The sequence below is a fragment of the Hylobates moloch genome, unplaced genomic scaffold, assembly GCF_009828535.3.
Source record: "Hylobates moloch isolate HMO894 unplaced genomic scaffold, HMol_V3 SCAFFOLD_19, whole genome shotgun sequence".
Taxonomy (NCBI): Eukaryota; Metazoa; Chordata; class Mammalia; order Primates; family Hylobatidae; genus Hylobates; species Hylobates moloch.
In genome coordinates this window covers 4,509,842-4,531,658 of record NW_026652294.1, presented here as the reverse complement: position 1 = coordinate 4,531,658, position 21,817 = coordinate 4,509,842, and the positions used below count along the sequence as shown (strand labels likewise).

The following is a 21,817-nucleotide window of genomic DNA, read 5'->3' as shown; positions in this document are numbered from 1 at the left end:
TCACATGTGCTCATACACAGTCACCAGTTCCACCTCCGAGCTCTGCTTCCCGTGTCCCAGCCTGAGGAGGGGCTCTTGGGCATGAAGGGCTTTGAGCATCTTGGTCCCTGAGCTCTTTCACAGACCATAAAAGGCATCCCTCTGGAGGCCATCCAGGAGTCAGAACATCCGGTCCACAGGGGGCTATTTACGCCTTGTCTCCCCTCTTGTTTGTAGCCTCCTGTCACATATTTGAGTCCCTGAGCAGTGCATACCATACACTAATGATTTGAGTGTGGTTTTCATCTCTGCCACTAGACTATAAACCCCTTATAACAGCCCCTGCCCCAAGGTCGGTGAGACGTGTTTCTCAGGCACCTGGGCCTTGCACACACCTTGGCTTGTCCCTGGAGCATCTTCTAGCCTTGTGTAGGAGCCTGCTCTGCAGGGACCAGAATCAGGGTGGATCTGCATGGTGCAGTGACTCAGGGCTGAGGGCCTCTAGGGTGTGTCCCAGGCCAGACCCTGGGATGAGGCGGGAGCTGTGTCCAGGAAGGGGACGATGGTGGCCCTTGGCCAGGCATTGTCTGGGTCCCCACAACCGGAAACTGCCTCGCTGCCCCAGCAGCAGTGGGGGGTGGGCAGGAAGCTGAGGCCTGGCCTCACTGGGACCAAGGGAAACAGGCATCCCTCCTCCCTGCTCTGCAAAAGGAAAACCCAGCAGTTGGCAAGAAACCCCCAAATGGCAGAGGAACTAATTTCTCATGTCTTGGCTGCCTGTTTTTCAAAGGCAGTTCCAGAGGCTTCTACCATGAGTCACACTTTCATTTAAAAAGATCAGGAATCCGCTGAGCATGGTGGCTCACGCCTGGAATCCCAGCTACTTGGGAGGCTGAGGCAGGAGAATCACTTGAACCCAAGAGGTGGAGGTTGTGGTGAGCTGAGATCACGCCATTGCACTCCAGCCTGGGCAACTAGAGCGAAACTCCATCTCAGAAAAAAAAAAAAAAACATTAGGAATCCATCCCAGTAGATTCCTCAGACCATCAGTAGATACCTTGGGTGCCCAGCCCTCATGGAACAAGACCTGTCAGCCTGTGCTATTGGAAGGTGCTCGCCTTCCAGTTAAAGCCGGGAGTGTCGGCCCAGTGCAGAATCACCTCGCCACCCCAGGCATTCTCCCCTGACCCCCACTCTCAGGGACAGGCACACAGGGGTGAATGTGTGTCACCCAGCTTCCAGGGCCCCTGCTGGGTGAGAAGGCAGATTCCAGGGGTCAAAATGCATGTTAAGAGGCCATAGGGCCACTGAGGGAGCAACCCCTTCTGCCCAGAAGAGCCAGGGATGGCTCAGAATTTTAGACACTCCTCCCCACTGCCCTCCTTCTCAGCCACAGATGGCTTCAGTGTTTCTTTCCCTGATCTGTCCTGTGGCTCTCTTCTGCCTTGCCTACCTGCTAAAGACGCTAACCCTCCTGTTGGTTTGCTTTCAGCCTGCTGTGACCTCCCTTTCTACCCACTATGCCTCCTTGACTGCTCAGCTCTGTTCTGTGACGTTGAAAGCAGTGACCCAGTCTCACTTCTTAAAACATTTCCTTCGTGGCACCCAGAAGGCCACCCCTGGGGTCATCCCCACTTTGCTAGCCATGCTCTGGCCCTGTGGGACTCAGCCCCCTATCCTCATTCATTCCGCAGCTCCATCTCCTGCCCAGACCATGTTCTTGCAGGCCCTCAGGCCTCTTGGCCTCCATGGAACACAAGTCGCTGTGGAAACAGAGCCCACTGCCCATCCCCTGCCTGACCCTGTTCCATCCCCATCAGGGTAATTAACTGTACCACGAGCCTTCTAGTTGCTCAGAACAGAAACTTCGACACTGTCCCTGCTCCTCCATTTATACTGCCCGACTGTCTGCTCCTGTTTGTCACCATGGCCCTGCCCAGCCCAGGTCTTGGACTCTCCTCTAGACAGTCATCCCCTCCTTGCCAGCCCACCCTCCACACCAGGGTCAGAGAGGCCTCAAAGCCCCATCTGATCATGCCATGTCCCTCTTCAAGCAGACCAAAGGCGGCCAGGTGCGGTGGCTCACGCCATTATCCCAGGGCTTTGGGAGGCTGAGATGGGAGGATCACTTGAGGGCAGGAGTTCAAGACCAGCCTGGACAACATAGTGAAACCCCACCTCTACAAAAAATTTACAAAATAGCTGGACATGGTGATGTCTGTAGCCCTAACTACTGCCTGTAGCCCTAACTACTCTGGAGTCTGAGGTGAGAGGATCTCTTGAGCCCAGGGGTTTGAGGCTGCAGCGAGCCATGATTGCACAGCTGCACTCCAGCCTGGGAGACAGATCAAGACCCTGTCTCTAAAAATAAAACACAGACCAATGGCAGTGCTTCCCTGTTAGCATAAAGCTTGGCCTGCCCTGTTCCCACTGCCCCTCACCCCGGCAGCCCCTATGGCCCCATCTGCCCAGGAACCTCATGGACCACACACAGCCACTTCCTCTGCTGAGCGTGCCCGTGGGTCCCACACCCCAGGATCAGCTTCCTGGAGCTGCTGTACAAATGACCACAGACCCAGTAGCTTAAACAACAGAAGTGTGCCTCATGGTGCTGGAGGCTGTCATCTGAGATCAGGATGTTGACAGAACTGGTTCCTTCTGGTGGTTTGTGGGCAACCCTTGGCATTCCCTGGCTTGTAGGCTCATCCCCCAGGTCTCTGCCTCATGTTCCCATGGCATTCTCCCTGTGTGTGTGTGTCTGTGTCCAAATTCCTCCCCCAGCCTTTTTTTTTTTTTTTTTTTTGAGACGGCATCTCGCTCTGTCGCCCAGTCTGGAGTGCAGTGGCACAATCTTGGCTCACTGAAACCTCCACCTCCTGGGTTCAAGCAATTCTTCTGCCTCAGCTTCCTAAGTAGCTGGAACTACAGGCATGTGCCACCACACCCGGCTAATTTTTGTATTTTTAGTAGAGATGAGGTTTTACCATGTTGGCCAGGCTGGTCTCAAACTCCTGACCTCATGATCTACCCACCTCAGCCTCCCAAAGTACTGGGATTACAGATGTGAGCCACCGGCCCAAATTCCCCCTTTTTTATAGAGACATCAGTCACTGGAGTAGGGGCGGGCCTGCTCCAGCATGACGTCATCTTAACTAATTCCACCTGTAATGACCCTGTTTCCAAATGAGCTCCATTCTGAGGTACTGGGGCTTAGGGCCTCAGTGTATGAATTTGGGGGGGACACAATTCAACCCAGAACACTCCCCACCCCCCGCGGTCCCCAGCTGGCATGGGTGATTCCTCTGCCCTCCTGTGGCCAGGAGCCGTCATCAGCATGGATGTCAGGCAGTTTACTTGCCCATCAACAGCCCCCTCCCCACTAGCCCCAGGCCCAGGTATGGTCCAGCTCCCCACCAGATGGTTGCGCGTCTGCCTCTGCTGTCGTGTGACCTTCCTGTCCCAGCTCCCTGAGGACAGGGGCCACCCTGCTGGCCATGACCCCTCAGCATGTGGGCTGACGGTCGGGGAAGGGGTGCTAGGTGTGGTCTCCTGCTGGGGGCTGCCCCTCACTTCCCCCTCCTCATCCCTAGGAAGGCCCCGCCACCACTTGCCGCTGTTCTGGCCCATGAAGCAGTTTCACAGCTACTACAGACAGACCTTTCCAAATTCAGGAAGTTGCCCAGTGAGGAGGAAGAGGAGGAGGAGGAGGAGCCCCAGCGAGGTGGAGGGTGGCGGTCACAGCCCTCCACAGGTCACATGGTTCCCAGTCAGCCCACGAGGCAGGGGTGGGTGGTGCAGATACCCTCCTGTGTCCTGTCTGACTAAAGTTCCAGAACAGCCCAGGAAATTAAAGATGCTTATCCCGTTTCACAGAGGATCTCACAGGTGATCGATCTCTGGTCATGCAGCCAGGTTCAGGTGCCCTCAGTGTTGTAACTCAGTTAACATGCGCCCAGGCAGGCGAAGTCAGGGTCGGCCAGGTGGCATACCAGCAGGTCTCGGGGCAGCAGCATGGTCCCCTCAACGCTTGGGCCCCCTGCCTCAGCTCCCCCAAGTCAGGATTCTGTTGGGTGGAGACGCTCTATGGTGTCCGTGAGCCCCATGGTTAGATGCTGGTGGAAGCTTGTCTGTCAGCCTGCTCCTGGGACAGCCATAAGCATAGTTTGGCCAGGGGAACCCATAAATGGAGAGGGCTGCAGAGCCATTGCACAGAGGATATAATCATTAAAAAGCAGGGCTTTTATTTCATGTGACTTTCTTTCATTCTCCTAGTAATTTCATTTTATTATATTTCGCCAAAGTGTTGGTTGATGTTGGAGCAGAAATACAGGGAGTAAGAATCGCAGGCTGCAGCAGGGGTGCCACAAGGGGGTAGCAACGTCCCACCCAGCTGAAAACTTGTCCCTGGACAGGCCATCAGGCAGCAGAGTCGCAGTGGATTTTCCCTTCCTTGCCATTTCCTGTCTTCCATTTCCTTTCCCTTCCTTTGCCATTTCCTTTCCTTTCCCTGTTGTTCTAAATTCGGCATTACTAGTGCATGCGTGCATCCGGGGAAAAGGAACAAGGTGGGAGAAGAGAGAGAAAGCGAATACCCGAGGCCGCCAAGCATCAGTCGGTGCCCGCGCTCTGCTCCTCGCTCTCATCCCCTGCCCTCCGCCCTGGCTCCCTGCCCGCATTCCCTGGGAGCGCAGCCTTGCCTTAGCCTGGGAGACAGCTGTCCACAGTGACAGGCGGCCATTGTTCTCCGCCGAGCCAGCAGGCTTCCGGCTGGCCTGTGGCAGCTGCTGCTTCTCCTCTGCGGCCCACCAAGGGGGCGCCGCCACCGCCCAGCCCCGCCCCACCTGATGGGTCTCTGTCCGTCCACGCGGGAGACAGCGCCACCTGCCGGTGAGAAGGAGCGTTGCCGCGCCGGCACCAGCCCAGTCCTACGCCCGCGGCTCCTGCAGGCCTGGGAAGGAGGGAGGGTGCAGCCAGAAGGAAGTCTCGCCTGCCCCTGCTTCTCTGTCAGAGCGCCTCGCATGCAGTCCTGCCTAGCGGCCTTGATCATGCTCTCCCTGTCACAGAAGTAGAATGTAGTCAAGTTTTTGGACTCCAAGCCATTCTTACAAAATTGTATCAGAGTGGGGATCGTATTGTAAGAATTGCCACTGAAGGGCAGCGAGTGGCTGAAACCTCTGTGTGGCTGCCAGTCAGCCCCTCCCCGGTGACTGGATCAGAGAAGAATCCAGAAGCGATTCCCGACGTTGCAGGGCTGCAGCCCTTGGCATGGGGAGTCCGTGGGCCGGGCAGCACTGCCTCAGCCGCTGGCCTTTGCCTGAGCAGAGTCTAGGCTAAGCGGCTGTTGGAAATACAGTAGCACCCGGGGCGAGACCGTGAGCCGCAGCGGCAGCCGGGGTCTCCCCCAGCCCGAGCTCAGGCCTGGTAAGCACCAGGAGCCCAGTTTCCAGAGGGTGAGGAGGAGCCCATGGCATTTAGGGGCAGTTTTCTGGGCACAATGGCCCGCAGACGAGAGGAAGAGGAGGCAGCGCTGCAAGGACTGGCAGGACGAGGGGGGTTTCCTGCGGTTTGCAGGGGATCCACTGGCCAAACTTGTATGGAGCTGCCTTCCCTGAGCTGGGCCTGCCCGAATGAGTTCTCAGGCCCCTCCTGCACCCACAGCGTTGCCAGTCCCCAGTTCTTGCCAAATGCTTGAATAGGCCCCTGTGTTGGCTATGGCAGCAGCAGCTGGCTCTGGGTGCCCCCACCCCTGCCTTGACGCATGGATTCCCAAGGACCTGTCTTTCTGTGACCTCCTGCGTGCATAAGCCCTGATGTTCATGGTTCTTCCTCGGTGGCCCCCTCTGGCCTCAGCCCTTCTCCTTTTCTTCCACAGCCTCCGCCTTTAGGCAGGAGCTCTTTCCTTCTCTCAGTTCCCCATGTTCTTTGGGTGTGGCCTGTGACACTCAACCCCTGCCCTCGGCTGACTGGCCCTGATTCACCATGCTTGCCACATGCACCTGGGCTGGCAGGAGTTCCAGGAGAGTTTGTGCATTGAAGTGACATGAATCCCTGAAGCCAGAGCCCCCATGGTTTCCTTTGGGCCTGTTACTGGTTGATCTTTTCTTGAGAAGCCAAGCTTAGGTAGGATTTGGGTATTTTTCCTTTTCAAATGAGTATTGTGGCTTATGTTATTTGTTGCTACCTAACAAATTGCCCCAAATGTAGTCACTTAAAACAACAGACATTTATTCTCCCAGTTTCTGTGGGTCTGGAATCTGGGAGCAGCTTAGCTGGTTCTGGTCCAGGGTCTCTCACCGGGTTGTGGTCACATGGTTGCTGGCTGGGCTGGAGGGCCTGCTTCCAAGGTGGTTCCGACACACGGCCATTGGCAAGAGGCCCTGGTCCCGTCCCATGTGGACTCTCCATGGCGCTGCTTGAGCATCCTCACAGCTCAGATTGAGCGATGAGAGGGAGGGAGGAAGAGAGTGAGAACACAAGGTGGGAGGCGCAGGGCCTCTTTGTTTCGTAGCCCCTGAAGCACACGCAGTCACTGCCACTCTCTTCATCAGAAGCAGCCAAGTCCCACACTCAGCGGTGGGAAGTGAGCTCCACCTCGCGAAAGGGAAAGTCAAAGAATTTGTGGACATGCTTTAAAGCCACTGTCACACGAGACTAACACTTGTAATGAAAAATTGGGGAAGTATTAAGAAAGTGGCCGGGCGCGGTGGCTCACGCTTGTAATCCCAGCACTTTGGGAGGCCGAGGCGGGCGGATCACGAGGTCAGAAGATCGAGACCACGGTGAAACCCCGTCTCTACTAAAAATACAAAAAAAATTAGCCAGGCGTGGTGGCGGGTGCCTGTAGTCCCAGCTACTCGGAGAGGCTGAGGCAGGAGAATGGCGTGAACCCGGGAGGCGGAGCTTGCAGTGAGCCGAGACTGCGCCACTGCACTCCAGCCTGGGTGACAGAGCGAGACTCCCTCTCAAAAAAAAAAAAAAGCGTACTTCAGGAAAAAGCTGTCCATGGAACTGCCATGTGCAGGCACACCCTGACACCTTGGTTGTGTGCTGTTCCTGCCTTTTTCTTCTGGCCCTGGTGGTTTTTCATGGACTTGTAGTTAAACTGCATGTGTAATTTTCCTCCGTTTTTCACTTAGTATCATGACATAAGCATTTTACATGCTTATAAACTCTATAAAAATCCATTTTTTAGTTTTCTGTTTTAAGAGACCAGGTCTCCCTCTGTCACCCAGACTGGAATTCAGTGGTGTAATCAGAGATTACTGTAACCTCGACCTCCTTGGCTCAAGGGATCCTCCTGCCCCAGCCTCTCAAATAGCTGGGATTACATATACCACCACACGCAGCTAATTTTTTTTTGGTTTGGTGTTGTTTGTTTGAGACAGAGTCTCGCTCTGTTGTCCAGGCTGGAGTGTAGTGGCGCAATCTTGGCTCACTGCAACCTCTGCCTCCTGGATTCAAGCACTTTTCCTGCCTCAGCCTCCCGAGTAGCTGGGACTACATGTGCATGCCAACACGCCCAGCTAATTTTTGTACTTTTAGTAGAGATGGGGTTTCACTTTGTTGGTCAGGGTGGTCTCAAACTCTGGACCTCAAGTGAGCTGCCTGCCTTTACCTCCCAAAGTGCTGGGACTACAGGCATGAGCCATCACGCCTAGCCTGTTTGTTTTTAAGAGACAAGGTCTCTTTATGTTATCCAGGCTGGTCCTGAACTCCTGACCTCAAGCAGTCCTCCCACCTCAGCCTCTCAAAGTGCTGGGATTACAGGCATGAGCCACTATGCCTGGGCTAGTTTTTTTTAATTAAGCTTTTTGTTTTGAGATAATCCTAGCTGCACATGCAGTTGTAATAAATAATACAAAGAGTTCCCTGTACACTTTACCCAGTTTCCTCCAATGGTAACATTTTGCAAAACTATAATAAAACGTCACCACCAGGATCCTAACATGGTCAAAATACAGAGCAGTTCCATCACCAGGATCCCTCCTGTCACCCTTTTAAGGCCACCCTTACACCCCCACCCCTAAGGACCCCATCCCTAACCACTGGCAACTACTAATCTTCTCAGCTTCTACCATTTTATCATTTCAAGAACACATATAAATGGAAGCATATGATGTGTAACTTTAGGGGACTGGTTTAATTCTCTGGAGATTAGCCCAGGTTGTTTGATGCGTCAGAAGTTCATTCTTTGCCATTGTTGAGTGGTATTCAAAGGTATGGGTCGACCACGGTTTGTTTAACCATTTCCATATTGAAGGACATCTAGGCTGACTCCAGATTTTGGCTGTTCCAGATAAAGCTGCTATGAACATTTGTGTTCAAGCTTTTATGTGAACAGTCTTCATTGTTCTGGGATAAGTCTGCAGGAGTGCCACGGTGGGGTCGTATGGGGGTTGCATGTTTGGTTATGAAAATCATATTTAGTAGCAGCTTAATTCTTCATCAAGAGACTAGATCTTTTTTTTTTTTTTGAGACAGAGTCTTGCTCTGTCGCCCAGGCTGGAGCACAATGGCACGATCTCGGCTCACTGCAACCTCCGCCTTCCAGGTTCAAGCAATTCTCCTGCCTCAGCCTCCCAAGTAGCTGGGATTACAGGCACCCGCCACCATGCCCGGCTAATTTGTGTATTTTTAGTAGAGACGGGGTTTCACCATGTTGGCTAGGCTGGTCTCGAACTCCTGACCTCAGGTGATCCGCCCACCTCGGCCTCCCAAAGTGCTGGAATTACAGGTGTAAGTCACCGTGCCCAGCCAAGACTAGATCATAATTTAAGTATCATTCCTTTGTCATTGGATATATAGTATTTCTATATATCCAATTATAAGTGATTCTGTACTTTGTCTTTAAAATTATTTTTGTGTTTCTGACGATTTCTTTAGGGTGGGTTCCCATGAGTAGAGTTGCTCCATGGTAGGATGGGAGACTTCAAGGGGCAAGTTGCCAAACTAGACATTTCAAATTCTGGTAACAGGCTGCCATGTGTGCGTTATTAAGTTGATGTGCTCACAATGCCCTGGGAGGTGATGGGGGCTTTGCAGGCCCATGTGGGAGCTGTCAGAGAGCCAGCGAGGCCTCAGCTGGTTTGGTTGGCACTTCCCTGACAATCCCTCCATTGTGCCCATCAGTGCTGGATGCCCAAAGCCTGGCACGGAGTTTCTTTAACCGCCTTTGGGAAGTCGCTGGCCAGTGGCAGAAGCAGGTGCCATTGGCTGCCCGGGCCTCACAGCGGCAGTGGCTGGTCTCCATCCACGCCATCCGGAACACTCGCCGCAAGATGGAGGACCGGCACGTGTCCCTCCCTTCCTTCAACCAGCTCTTCGGCTTGTCTGTGAGTGCTCCCGTCCAGACCCTGGGGACAGCTTCGGAGGACCGGGGCGAGGGTGGGGGCCCCCCAGGTACCGAGAAGAGCTGCCCGCCAAGGCTGAGACAGGAGAGACACCCGTCAGCCCCTGTGCTTGCCCAGCAAGAGACTAAGAAGGGCAACAGTGTGAGTCTGTTAGGGAGGCCTGGATGCCACGTTCCCCTGACTCCAGCACCGGGAGCCACCTGGGGCAGCCCCTCATTTTATGCTTGTAGCAACTCGTAACAGATGGTGAAACCGAGGCTCCTGTGAGCTGTCCTTTTCCAAACCTCCCAGCTTATAGGCACATAAGCCGGGCGAAGGCCATACTGATTCTCCCAGACTCTACCCCATCAGTGCCTGGCGCTACGCCCCCCCTGGGAGCACACTGGGTCCCGCGGGTCTGTGACTCCCACCGCATCCCCACCAGGGCCCCGTGGACCGCGCCTACTTTGCTGTGTTTGATGGTCACGGAGGCGTGGATGCTGCGAGGTACGCCGCTGTCCACGTGCACACCACCGCTGCCCGCCAGCCAGAGCTAACCACAGACCCTGCGGGAGCCCTCAGAGAAGCCTTCCGGCGCACCGACCAGATGTTTCTCAGGAAAGCCAAGCGAGAGGTGAGGACTGGCAGCTGGGCCTCAGGTGCAGTTTGGAGGCCAGTGGGAGTCCCGGCCTCTGCAGCGGGAAAAACGCCAAAGGGGCTGGTGGTGCCAGAAGGTCCTCACTAAACACTGCCAGTGGTCCTGCCATTTTTTCTAAAGGGGCTTGGTTCTCACTTGAATGGAAGCAACACAAAGCCTGCCCCGACCCAGCATGGTGGGCCTCTCAGCCACACAGACCTGCCTGGCGCAGAGGGTCTGCTGGCCTCGGGGAAGGCAGCTGTGGTCAAGCGTTCCTGGGATTTTGTTTTAATGAGATATGGCAAGGTGACAGACACAGACCAGGGCCTTAACAAAGAGTCTCCTACTCACAGTTCCTGAGAGGAGGGGCCACGCTTCACAGGGCCATGCATGGGAAGCACCGGGGTAGTCGGGGCGCAGAGAGAAGAGAGGGAAGCTGGGCCAGAGCCTTCTCTGCATCCTCCCCAGGTGTTTGCTCTCTCAAGGAATCAGCTGGCCTGGGAAGGGGCAGCCCCTCCAGGACCAGCAAGGCCCCAAGATGTCAAAGCATCATAAAGGGGGAAATATGTAAAACCTGATTAATCTACTGCCTGTCTCCCCTTCCTCCTCTAGGCAGGGTCTCAGCAGGCTACCGATGTCCTCTGGGAACACTCGTTCCTCGGGAGGTATAGCCACGTGTAGGGATGAGGCATTTGTTTCTGAAAGAAGAAAGAATGCAAATGCGTCGGGCCCCTCCTCTGTGAACTTAGCCACTCTGAACCTCACCAGCAGAATTTCACTAGGTCCTCCTTGTAGCCCTGTGAGGTGAATACTAATATTGTACCCATTTTAGACATTGGGAAACTGAGGCTCAGATTGCTTAAAAGACCTGCCCCAGTGAGAAGCCACCAGGGGAAAGGTGCACTTTCGTCACACGCTCTGAGCACAGACCTTCATGGAAATTAGCAGAGCCGGGCTTTGCATCTCAATAGAAAACCGTGCAATTTCTGCAGCTGCAAGGACCCCAGTGAAAAGCAGGCAAGTCTCCACTCCTGACCCCTCACCTCAGCCCCAGGAAGTGACAAAGGCCTCTGAGCTCAAGGCTGCCTCCCAGAGTAGAAAAGGGATTCTCTGAAGCAGGCATAACCACTTTATTGAGGCTGGGCACAGTGGCTCACGCCTGCAATCCCAGCACTTTGGGAGGCAGAGGCCGGTGGATCACTTCAGGTTAGGAATTCGAGACCAGCCTGGCCAACATGGTGAAACCTCGTCTCTACTAAAAATACAAAAATTGGCCAGATGCGGTGGCTCACGCCTGTAATCCCAGCACTTTGGGAGGCTGAGGTGAGCGGATCACTTGAGGTCAGGAGTTTGAGACCAGCCTGGCCAACATGGTGAAACCCTGCCTCTACTAAAAATTAAAAAAAAAAAAAAAAAATTAGCCAGGTGTGGTGGCACGCGCCTGTAGTCCCAGCTACTTGGGAGGCTGAGGCATGAGAATCACTTGAGCCCAGGAGATGGAGGTTGCAGTGAGCTGAGACTGTGCCACTGCACTCCAGCCTGGGTGACAGAGCAAGATTTTGCCTCTAAAAAGAAATAAATAGCCAGGCGCAGTGACTCATGCCTGTAATCCTAGCACTTCGGGAGGCCAAGGCAGGCAGATTGCCTGAGCTCAGGAGTTCAAGACCAGCCTGGGAAAGAAACATGGCAAAACCCCGTCTCTACTAAAAACACAAAAAATTAGCCGGGCGTGGTGCTGTACGCCTGTAATCTCAGCTACTTGGGAGGCTGAGGCAGGAGAATCGCTTGAACCCAGGAGGCGGAGGTTGCAGTGAGCCGAGATTGTGCCGTTGCACTCCAGCCTGGGTGACAGAGCAAGACTCTGTCTCAAAATAAATAAATAAATAAACATCTTTATTGAGATACAATTGACACGTAGTAAGTGGTGCATATTTGAAGTCCACAATTTGGCAAGTTTTGGCTTATACGCATATACACCTGTGGATTCCTCATCCCCGGAAGCTTCATCCTGCCCCGTGTCATCCTCTGCCCTTCCCTACCTCCTCTCAACTCTCATGGGCCCTCTCTCCCTGCAGCGGCTGCAGAGCGGCACCACAGGTGTGTGTGCGCTCATTGCAGGAGCGACCCTGCACGTCGCCTGGCTCGGGGACTCCCAGGTCATTTTGGTACAGCAGGGACAGGTGGTGAAGCTGATGGAGCCACACAGACCAGAACGGCAGGTAAGGGGATCCCTGCACCCAGGCCCAGGATATTCCCGGCCTCCATCATGCTGGGCCCACAGGGGAACCCCATCCAGCCTGGGAACTTCAGGAAGTATTAATCCTGGCACCTTTCAAGAGGGGGGGCTCCCTGCCTGATTTGAGTGGCCAGAGGATCCCAAGTGAGCCCTTCCTGAGAGCTCTGTGGGTCACAGCTATACGGAGCCCAGAGCTCCAGGGTAGAGCAGAGCCCTCTGCACTGACAGGCATCCCAGTGCAGTCAGCACGGCCCAGTGCAGACCAGAGCCCATCATACACACGGACAAGGAGGCCACAGGCTGTGGGTGAGGAGGGCCTCAAGGAGGTGATGCTGCCCCAGGGCTGGAGGGAACCTGGCTTGGGGCTGTACTGAGTAGAGGCTGCCTGGGACCCTGGCACTCAGGTCATCACCTGGACATGAGGATGACAGTCCCACTCAGACCTCTTCTCACAAGACTGTCTCATCCGTGTGTCTCCTGAGGTTGGATTGCAAGCATTTAGATATCATGGAATGACTGTTTATCCCTCAAACCCCACTTTTTCCCACGTACTGTTCTCCACCAGCTATGTTTGATTAACGATGCACATGGTGGATAATTCTACATCAGCACATACGAGCACCCATCCTTTCTTGGGGCTGCGGACATTGCATTCATTATGCAGTTCCTTGTGGGTGAGCATGAAGATCTTTTCAGTCTTTCGGTGCTAAAAATAATGCATCTGTACCTACTTTGTGCAGCATTAATTGCTCAGAGTCAAGTGTACCTATATCTGTAGGACACATCCCCAGAAGTGGGATGGCTAGGTTAGAACTGATGCACGTACAGTCTGAGTAGATTTGCCAAGCTGCCCACCTCAGGCCATGCCAGGCTGGGCTGGCACTACATGCCCAAGAAGGTCCATTTCTCCACAGTCCCACCAGCCTGCAGGATTCTTCCTGTCAGGTAGAAGGCTGTCTTGGGGCAATTGTTAAGTTTGCTTTTCTGTTACAGAGTGAGTTTGAGCATCTTTTCAAAAGCTGAAGATCATTTACACAGCCTTTCCTGCAAAGACTTTTTTTCCTTTGCCTGTTTTTCTTATCAGTTTATAGGTTCGTTGTATATGTGAAGGAGGTTGGTTCCTTGTCTGACGATTTGCAAATATTTTTCCATGCATCTTTTTTTTTTGTTTATGGGCTTTTGCCACATGGAAGTTTTGTGTTTTTCTGTAGTTGAGTGGTCTTTCTTTTTGTGGCTTCTGGGTTTGGAAAGCACAGTAGAGACCACCAGGACTTGATGATTGTAAGTCAGGGGCAGCTGCATTCCTTGGCCTTTCACTGCGGCTTAGGGTCTGGGATGGGCCTCCTGTATGTCCTCTCCCCATTGTACAGAGGAGAAAACTGAGGCTCAGTCACTTGCCCAGAGCACACTGCCGAAGTCACAGATAGTTTCTGCCACTCCCCTGACTCCATCACCGTGGGGGAATTTGGCACCTGCTCCCTAGTGGGCTCTCCTCCCCAGGATATTCAGTCAGATGAAATGTGGCCAAGTCAGGATTCGTGCTGGGCCCACCCCCACCTGCTGCCTGCACACCTGCAGGCTTAGCATTCAGCACCCCCTTAAAGCCCAGTGGGGACTTTGTTCAAACACTGCCTGGGCCCTGCAGTATGGCGCCGTGGCAGAGCATGGACAGATGGCCTTGCCTGGTCCTGGCTCTACCACTTCCAAGTCCATCACACAGGGGTCCCTAGAGGTTTGGGCTGAGGATTGAGTGTCCCAGTGCATGTGGAGTGCAGAGATCACAGCTTGCACAAGAGAAGCACACACAGGTATCTGTGTTCTTGACTGCAGCCTACATGGGCCAGGGAGTTCAGATCCAGTGCCCCCCACCTCCCCTTCTCTGCCGCCATGCTCTGTAGGCTTGGCCCCTCCTGCTGTGATCCTGATCACAGCCTTCCACCCTAGAGAATTAATCACAGATCCAGGCCAGGGTTCGCCCACAAAAACAAGCATCATGTCGGTTACAAGAGCAAGAAACTGGTGTCAACCTGGCGAGCTTCAACAGGGGTCCAGCAGTGGCCCAGAGCAGCTTCGAGGAGTACGTGGGGAGTGCATGGTGCTCTGCCTTGTTCTGCGGCTGTCTGAACAGTCTCCTGCCTCTGCACTCAGTTCAGCCTCCAAACACTGAGTGCCCACTCTGCACAGGATACTTTGTTGAGGCAGTGAGATAACACAGGACCCACTTCCTGCCTCTAAGTCTAATGGGGGAGCAGGAGGAGGGCAAGGACCTGGGCAGGATGTGGCAGAGAGATGAATGGAATGGAGCCACATCTCAGGCAGGTGCAATTCCTGCAGGCCAGGGGAGAGACCAGGAGGAAAGGGCAGGTTATGCCAGAATCAGGGCCAGGTGTGGAGGTGTGCCGCAAGTGATCCTCCCACCTCTCAAGCCTCAGGAGACAGGAGATGGCTTGAGCCCTAGAGGTCGAGGCTGCAGTGAGCTATGTTTATGACACTGCACTCCAGCCTTGGCAACAGAGTGAGACCCTGTCTCCAAAAAACAAAAACAAGCCCCAGAATCAGTGGGTAGAAGACTCGGGGCAGGGGAGAAGACCACTCACCTGCTGCTGCTTCAGCTGGAAAAGCTGGACTGCCCCAGGCTGGGAGAAACTCTGTAAGGACTCACTAGAAGCTTCTGAAGTGATCAGGCCACTGGAGGACAAGTCGAGGGCTGGGTCACAAAAGTGAGTCCAGGAGGGCAGTGAGAGTCACTCAAGGTCACAGTTCACGCTGGCACGCCTGGCAGGCAGCCTGGGAGAGATAGGAGTCCCGGCTCTGCGGGTGGAAATGTCACAGAGGGCCTTGGGCATCCAGGAGGATGGCAGTGCCATAGGCGACGCTGCTGCGGCCTGGCTGGGTGGAGCACTGGGCTCCTAGGAGGCAGGAAATGGCTTTTCACAGGAATCCACAGGCCACCAGCTCCAGCTTTGACCTGGGAAGCTGTTTCAGGGAGGTGGAGAGGATGAGGTTTGAGGAGCAGAGGGAAGAACTGCTGAGGGGGTGGGCACTGGGCAGTCAGGAGGGGAAGGCAGGAGATGGCTTGAGCCCTAGAGGTCGAGGCTGCAGTGAGCTATGTTCATGACACTGCACTCCAGCCTTGGCAACAGAGCAAGACCCTGTCTCCAAAAAAAAAAAAAAAAACCCAGGATCAGTGAGTAGGAGACTCGGGGGGAAGGGGACAAGACCCCTTAGCCTGGGAATATGTTAGTCCCGGACCAGACTGAGCCTGGCCAGTGTGTGACGGAGGTGGGAGCCACTGGAGGGGAGGAGGACCCAGGTGCAGGGCCAGGGTTACAGGGGCGAGCCCGGGGAGCCGGTGCAGCCTGTCCAGCACAGGGGGTGTGGCATGGCAGGAGAGGGCATCACAGGCTGCAGGGGAGCAGTGCGGCCCCTGTGCCCTCCTGCCCTTTGGCTCCACCCTGTCCCACAGCCATCCTTGGTGGTGGGGAGGGGCTTCAGGTAGGAAGGTTCTAAGCTCAGCCTGCATGGCCCCCTGTGGGGGAGAGCCACCTCCAGAGGGCATGGGAAGCAGATTGCCTTTCATCCTCCATCACCTGCCCACATGCCTGCCTCTAGGACATTGAGGGGCTGGAGTGGGCTGGGGTGTGTGGGCGACAGAAGCAGAGAAAGGCTCCTGATTCTCCCTGGAGCCTCCCACGCTCACAGCCCCTCCCCAGGGAACGCCTCTGAGGCACAGGGGAGGAGGCGCTGCTTCCTCTGCAGCTCCTCGCCGTCTGCAGGCGCCTTCACGCGTGTGTGTGGGCACATGTATGTGTGAACATTTGTGCGTATTGTGTGTGTGTCCACCTGCCTCTCCCCGTGCCCTTTCTCCTGCCCTCTTCTTGGCTCTCTCCTGCTCTTCCCTCCTTCCTGGTCCTCCTTGCCTTTCCCTTGCCCTGCTCAGACCCCAGAGGTGGCAGATCTTAGACCCAGAGAGAGCCTTGAGGTCCCTGTTCCTGCCCCCTTCATGGCTTGATTCTCCAGCTCAGCTGGGACAGGAGCACTCAGCCTACCAGGCACTGGTCCAGTTGCCACACAGGCTCATGGCTGCAGCGCCCAGGAAGGCCAGGACTCCTGCAAACCCATGTCATTCCCGCCACGATGCCCTCTGCAAGGGAGCCACACAAGGAGACCTGGTCCTTGGTGCAGGCGTCTGGAGAGGGCTCCCTCCCCCAGGCCTCCCACAGTGCATGTCCGTCTGCTCTGGGGAGGGAATTGGCTGATACCCCAATCTGTCTAGGGGACACCATCACCTGGGGCATCAGAGTTCTGATGCCCAGCTGGTGCTGTGCCTGGGGACTAGAAGGACTGGTGCTGCGTGGGGTCAGGAGGTTTACCTGATAAACCAGTAAGGGATGCCCTCTTTCCCCAGTAGACTTGGGAGGTGCCTCACTCCCAGGGTGCCTCCGTCACTCTGTCAGGGATGCTGCTGTGCAGCCTTCAGGCAGCAGGCTGTCATCGGGGCAGCCTCTCCTTTGGGCAGAGGCTGATAGGACCAAAGAGGTTTCTAGAGGACTTGTGGCTGGACCAAGCCTCTGTCCTGACCCTGGAGGAACCCAGGCCTGGGGTGTTGTGGTCCCCAGGTGAGTGGAGACTGTGCCTGGGCTGAGCTTGGGAAGAGGGGGGACAAGAACTAGGCCAGGCGCGGTGGCTCACACCTGTAATCCCAGCACTTTGGGAAGCCAAGGAAGGTGGATCAATCATGAGGTCAGGAGATCGAGACCAGTCTGGCCAACTTGTAGAAACCCCGTCTCCACTAAAAACACAAAGAAATTAGCTGGGCATGGTGGCACGCCCCTGTAGTCCCAGCTACTCGGGAGGCTGAGGCAGGAGAATCACCTGAACCCAGGAGGCAGAGGTTGCAGTGAGCCAAGATCGTGCCACTTCAGCCAGGCGACAGAGTGAGACTCTGTCTCAAAAAAAAAAAAACTGGGCGGGCACAGGCTGCCATCAGGGCCTCGCTCAGGCTTCCCTGCTGTGTGACCACTCATGTCGCATGCTCTATCTTGGCCCAGCAGCTTTCAGGGCAGAGATGGTGTCCCCGAGCTAGAGACAGGGAAGCAGAGGGATCTGTTGTCTGTGTCGGGCTCGCAAGCCTCGTGAGTGCCTCCCTGACCCAGAATGCTGCCCAGGGGCGCAGGCACCGCTAGGCGGCCTCAGATGGTCCGTTCATTTTACCATTCCTGCAACTAAAGGACTTGTGGGTTGTGTATAATTTCTTACTGTTTTTGATGAGTCTCGTTTGGGTGCATCTCTGAGCCTCCTGGCTTTGTTCCAGTGCTGTGACTTTGAACACTGCTGTCTTAGAACACTGCTGTCTTAGAAGCAGCTGTGTCTCTGCTCAGGTAGCAGCAGGGGGCTCCAGGCCACATCCCCCTCCCCCGGCCCTGCCCCCAACTCTGGCTGTGTTTCTGCAGGATGAGAAGGCACGCATTGAAGCATTGGGTGGCTTTGTGTCTCACATGGACTGCTGGAGAGTCAACGGGACCCTGGCCGTCTCCAGAGCCATCGGTGAGAGCCAAAGAGGCCGACCCAAGTGGGAGAAGGTCTCTCGGAAGCCCAGGCCTCTGGAGTGTGGCCCGCGGCTCACCAGGGGTTCAGGGAGGCAGTGCGACGGGCTGAGGGGGATTTGTCGTGCACTGGGGTGATATCCTCGTAGTGTAAAGGGAACAGGGCAGATTCAGAGACTGCAGCACCAGTGTCTGAGTGTAAGTTACACTGTATGTTATTATCTCACCTAAAACATCTCCTACAAATCTCATAGGAACCTGTGGCTCACTACCCTATGGCCTGGAAGTAGAGCTTCCAATATTCCAGAAATGAGGTTTATCCTCCTCCCGCATTCATGCTGACAATCCTTTTTTCTCTTTTGGGAAAAAAGTGGGTTCGCTGGGCACGGTGGCTCACGCCTGTAATCCCAGCACTTTGGGAGGCCAAGGCGGGCGGATCACCTGAGATCAGGAGTTCAAGACCAGCCTGGCCAACATGGTGAAACCCCTTCTCTACAAAAAAATACAAAGTTAGCCGGGTGTGGTGGCACGCGCCTGTAATCTCAATTACTTGGGAGGCTGAGGCAGGAGAAGCGCTTGAACCTGGAGGCGGAGGTTACAGTGAGCGGAGATCGTGCCACTGCACTCCAGCCTGGGAAACAGAGCCAGACTATGTCTCAAAAACAAAACAAAACAAAAGGCAGCCAGGCGCAGTGGCTCACTCCTGTAATCCCAGCACTTTGGGAGGCTGAGGCGGGTGGATCACCTGAGGTCAGGAGTTCGAGACCAGCCTGACCAACATGGTGAAACCCCATCTCTACTAAAAATACAAAAAAAATTAGCCAGGTGTGGTGGCGCCTGCCTGTAATCGCAGCTACTTGGGAGGCTGAGGCAGGAGAATCACTTGAACCCAGAAGGTGGAGGTTGCAGTGAGCCGAGATTGCACCATTGCACTCCAGCCTGGGAGACAAGAGCGAAACTCCATCTCAAAAATAAAAAAAGAAAAGTGGGTCCAGCCTGCATCTCATTGTCTCAGCATGCGGTCAGTGCCGGGTCTCAGGCTCTGGGCCCCGTGACCACACCTGCTCCTTCCTGGTACTTAAAAAGCCTCTCCCTCCCCAGCTGATTGCCAGGGATTTGGCACCTACCCCTCTGAAACATTCTGTCCTTTTTGGCAGATGTGGCACCTTCTTGACAGCCCCTCCTCAGTCTGTGTCTTTCCTTGTGTCTCTGGACACTCCAGGAAGTGAGGCCAGGATGGGACGGCTAGGGCAGAGAAAGAGGGAGCTCGGCCGGGTGTGGTGGCTCATGCCTGTAATCCCAGCACTTTGGGAGGCTGAAGTGGGCAGATCACAAGGTCAGGAGATCGAGACCATCCTGGCCAACATGGTGAAACCCCATCTCTACTAAAATACAAAAAAAAAAATTAGCGGGGCGTGGTGGCGCAAGCCTGTAATCCCAGCTACTTGGGAGGCTGAGGCAGGGGAATCGCTTGAACCTGGGAGGCAGAGGTTGCAGTGAGCTGAGATCGCGCCACCGCACTCCAGCCTGGTGACAGAGGAAGACTCCATCTCAAAAAAGAAAAAAAGGGGGAGCTCACAGGCCAAGGTCAGGGGTTTCCATTCCCAGGCAAGTGGGAAGTACTGGGCAGTTTGCATAAGGGAGCAACAGACCCCAGACCCCATGTGGGCAGGTTGGTCTCTGTCCCTGCAGGATGTGAGGTCTAGGCCTGGGTAGGTGGGGAGGAAGCTGTGGACACCTTGGTCCTCTGACCCGGGCTCTCCTCTGCCTGTCCAGGGGATGTCTTCCAGAAGCCCTACGTGTCTGGGGAGGCCGATGCAGCTTCCCGGGCGCTGACGGGCTCCGAGGACTACCTGCTGCTTGCCTGCGATGGCTTCTTTGACGTCGTACCCCACCAGGAAGTTGTTGGCCTCGTCCAGAGCCACCTGACCAGGCAGCAGGGCAGCGGGCTGCATGTCGCCGAGGAGCTGGTGGCTGCGGCCCGGGAGTGGGGCTCCCACGACAACATCACGGTCATGGTGGTCTTCCTCAGGGACCCCCAAGAGCTGCTGGAGGGTGGGAACCAGGGAGAAGGGGACCCCCAGGCAGAAGGGAGGAGGCGGGACTTGCCCTCCAGCCTTCCAGAACCTGAGACCTAGGCTCCACCAAGAAGCTAGGTGGTTTCCAGCCCCTGCCCTCCCCTTCCTCCCATCCTTATCCTTCTCTCCCTCAAGCCTCAGGACCCAACAGGTGGCAGGCAGTGAACAGGGTGCCCGCCCCACAGTGCTTTCCCCAGCACCCCAGAGCCACTCGGGACCACCCCGCAGCCCATCTTGGTGGCTGTGGAACTGCACTGGATGGCGGGCAGATGGTGAAAGGCAGCCTAGGAGACCTCACCAAAGAGAAGAGGGACTGGCTCTTGCTCCCAGCTCCCCATCGGGCCCGGGGTGGGACCAGAGGTCATAGGTGCCCAACGGCAGCCAAACCAAAGACACCGGTGTGCATGGGGCAGCACGGTCGTGCATGTGGGACCCTGGGGCGGACCTGGGAGCCAAACTCTTGAAGCACCCCCTGGGTCAGGCCCAGCAGTGGGGTGGCCAGCCCCGGTTTCCCATTGCTCCTCTCTGCGGCCGGGGCCAGGTGGGTTCATATTTACAGATATGCCCAGCCAGTCCTGGTCGGCCACACGGTGTCCCAAAGAGGAGAGCACAGCAGAGCCAGGGGTCTGTTCTGTAGCAGCCACCCCCCCTGCCCCCGCTCCAGGGCAGCCGTGATGTGCTTGGGCCCACCGGGGCCTTCCGGGCTGCTCTCTTCCCTGAGCCCGGAACCGGCGACACACATGTGTCTTTTGTTGGCATGTTTTTTTTTTTTTTTCCAGGGAGGTCTAATTCAGAAGCAGTATTCCAGGTTTTCTTTTTGTTTTATCAGTGCCAAGATGACCTGTTGTGTCATATAATTTAAGCAGAGCTTAGCATTTATTTTATTCTTTAGAAAACTTAAGTATTTACTTTTTTAAAGCTATTTTTCAAGGAACCTTTTTTTGCAGTATTATTGAATTTATTTTCTAAATCAGGATTGAAACAGGAACTTTTCCAGGTGGTGTTAAAAAGCCATTCAAGTGCCTTACACAGCTTTGAAGAAACTAGGACTGCAGTGGGCTCGGATAGGCCCATTGAGGTTTTTAGAAAAGCAGGATTTGTTTTGTTAGGGAGGCATGATTTTGGTGAGATCTTTCTGGAAGAGTTTTCCACCTCTTTGGGATGCTGAGCACCCCCAAGGTTCCCCCCTTCCCCCGCCGCCCAGGTGACTGGCAGGAGCTGCGACTGCCATGTAGTGGTGCCTGGGCCTGACAGCGGGACTCTGGGCATCCCGGGTGACCTTGGCCCGTCTGCCTGCATTCCTACCCCCTTGGGCCTGGCTGGATCCCAGGAAGAGGGACCTTGCTGCTGTGTGATTGGAATATTCCCAAATATCTTGTGAATTTGTAATCAAATTGGTCTCATTGGGAAAGACGCTTAATTAAGAGGCTCAGGCAAGCACAGAGGCAGCCCATGGGTCTCTGGCTCAGTCTGGAGGCAGTGGGGATGCTGCTGGGAGTCCATGGCACAGGCCACAGCCCCTCACCTTGCCGCGGTGGCTGGCAGCATGCCTGCCTTGCTCTGCCCCATGCCCTGAACAGGCATGAGAGCTCTACGTCCCCTAGTGCACCCTGAGAGGGGGCTCACAAGCGACCGATCCTGGGTGCCTCAGGGAGCTCACTGAGGGCATGCAAAGTTGAAAGTGGCAAGGCTGGGGGAGGGTGTCGGGTAGAGGGAAGAGGGCAGGGGGCTAGGGGAGGACTCAGAGGCCGTCTGCAGGGCCAAGCCGCAGGAAGGGCTGAGCAGGAGGTGGGCAGGGCTGCTCCAGGCAGGTCAGAGCAGGGCAGGGGGAGGAGAGGAGAAAGGGAGGAAGCTGGGCTGTGTGGTCCCCATGAAGGCATTCAGAGTCCACCTGCAGACAGCGGGAGCCCCAGGAAGGTCTGCATAGCTGTGCCCCAAGCACCTTGGCCTCCTCTCAGCTCGCCAAGGAGGCACCTAGAGCCGCCTTCCTGATGGGAGCCCTCTGTCCCACA

At 55.4% G+C, this 21,817-nt stretch overlaps 1 protein-coding gene across 1 annotated transcript in view; it reads left to right on the top strand.

Moving 5' to 3' along the window:
• Positions 1-21,512, top strand: part of PPM1F (protein phosphatase, Mg2+/Mn2+ dependent 1F) — a 31,075-nt gene extending 9,563 nt beyond the window's left edge. The window contains 6 exon segments of the mRNA XM_032139417.2: positions 3,570-3,730; positions 9,109-9,311; positions 9,754-9,942; positions 12,021-12,164; positions 17,635-17,728; positions 19,504-21,512. Of these exon segments, the coding sequence (XP_031995308.1) occupies positions 3,570-3,730; positions 9,109-9,311; positions 9,754-9,942; positions 12,021-12,164; positions 17,635-17,728; positions 19,504-19,883 (1,171 nt within the window). The 3' untranslated portion in view covers positions 19,884-21,512.
• The last annotated feature ends 305 nt before the right edge of the window (positions 21,513-21,817 follow it).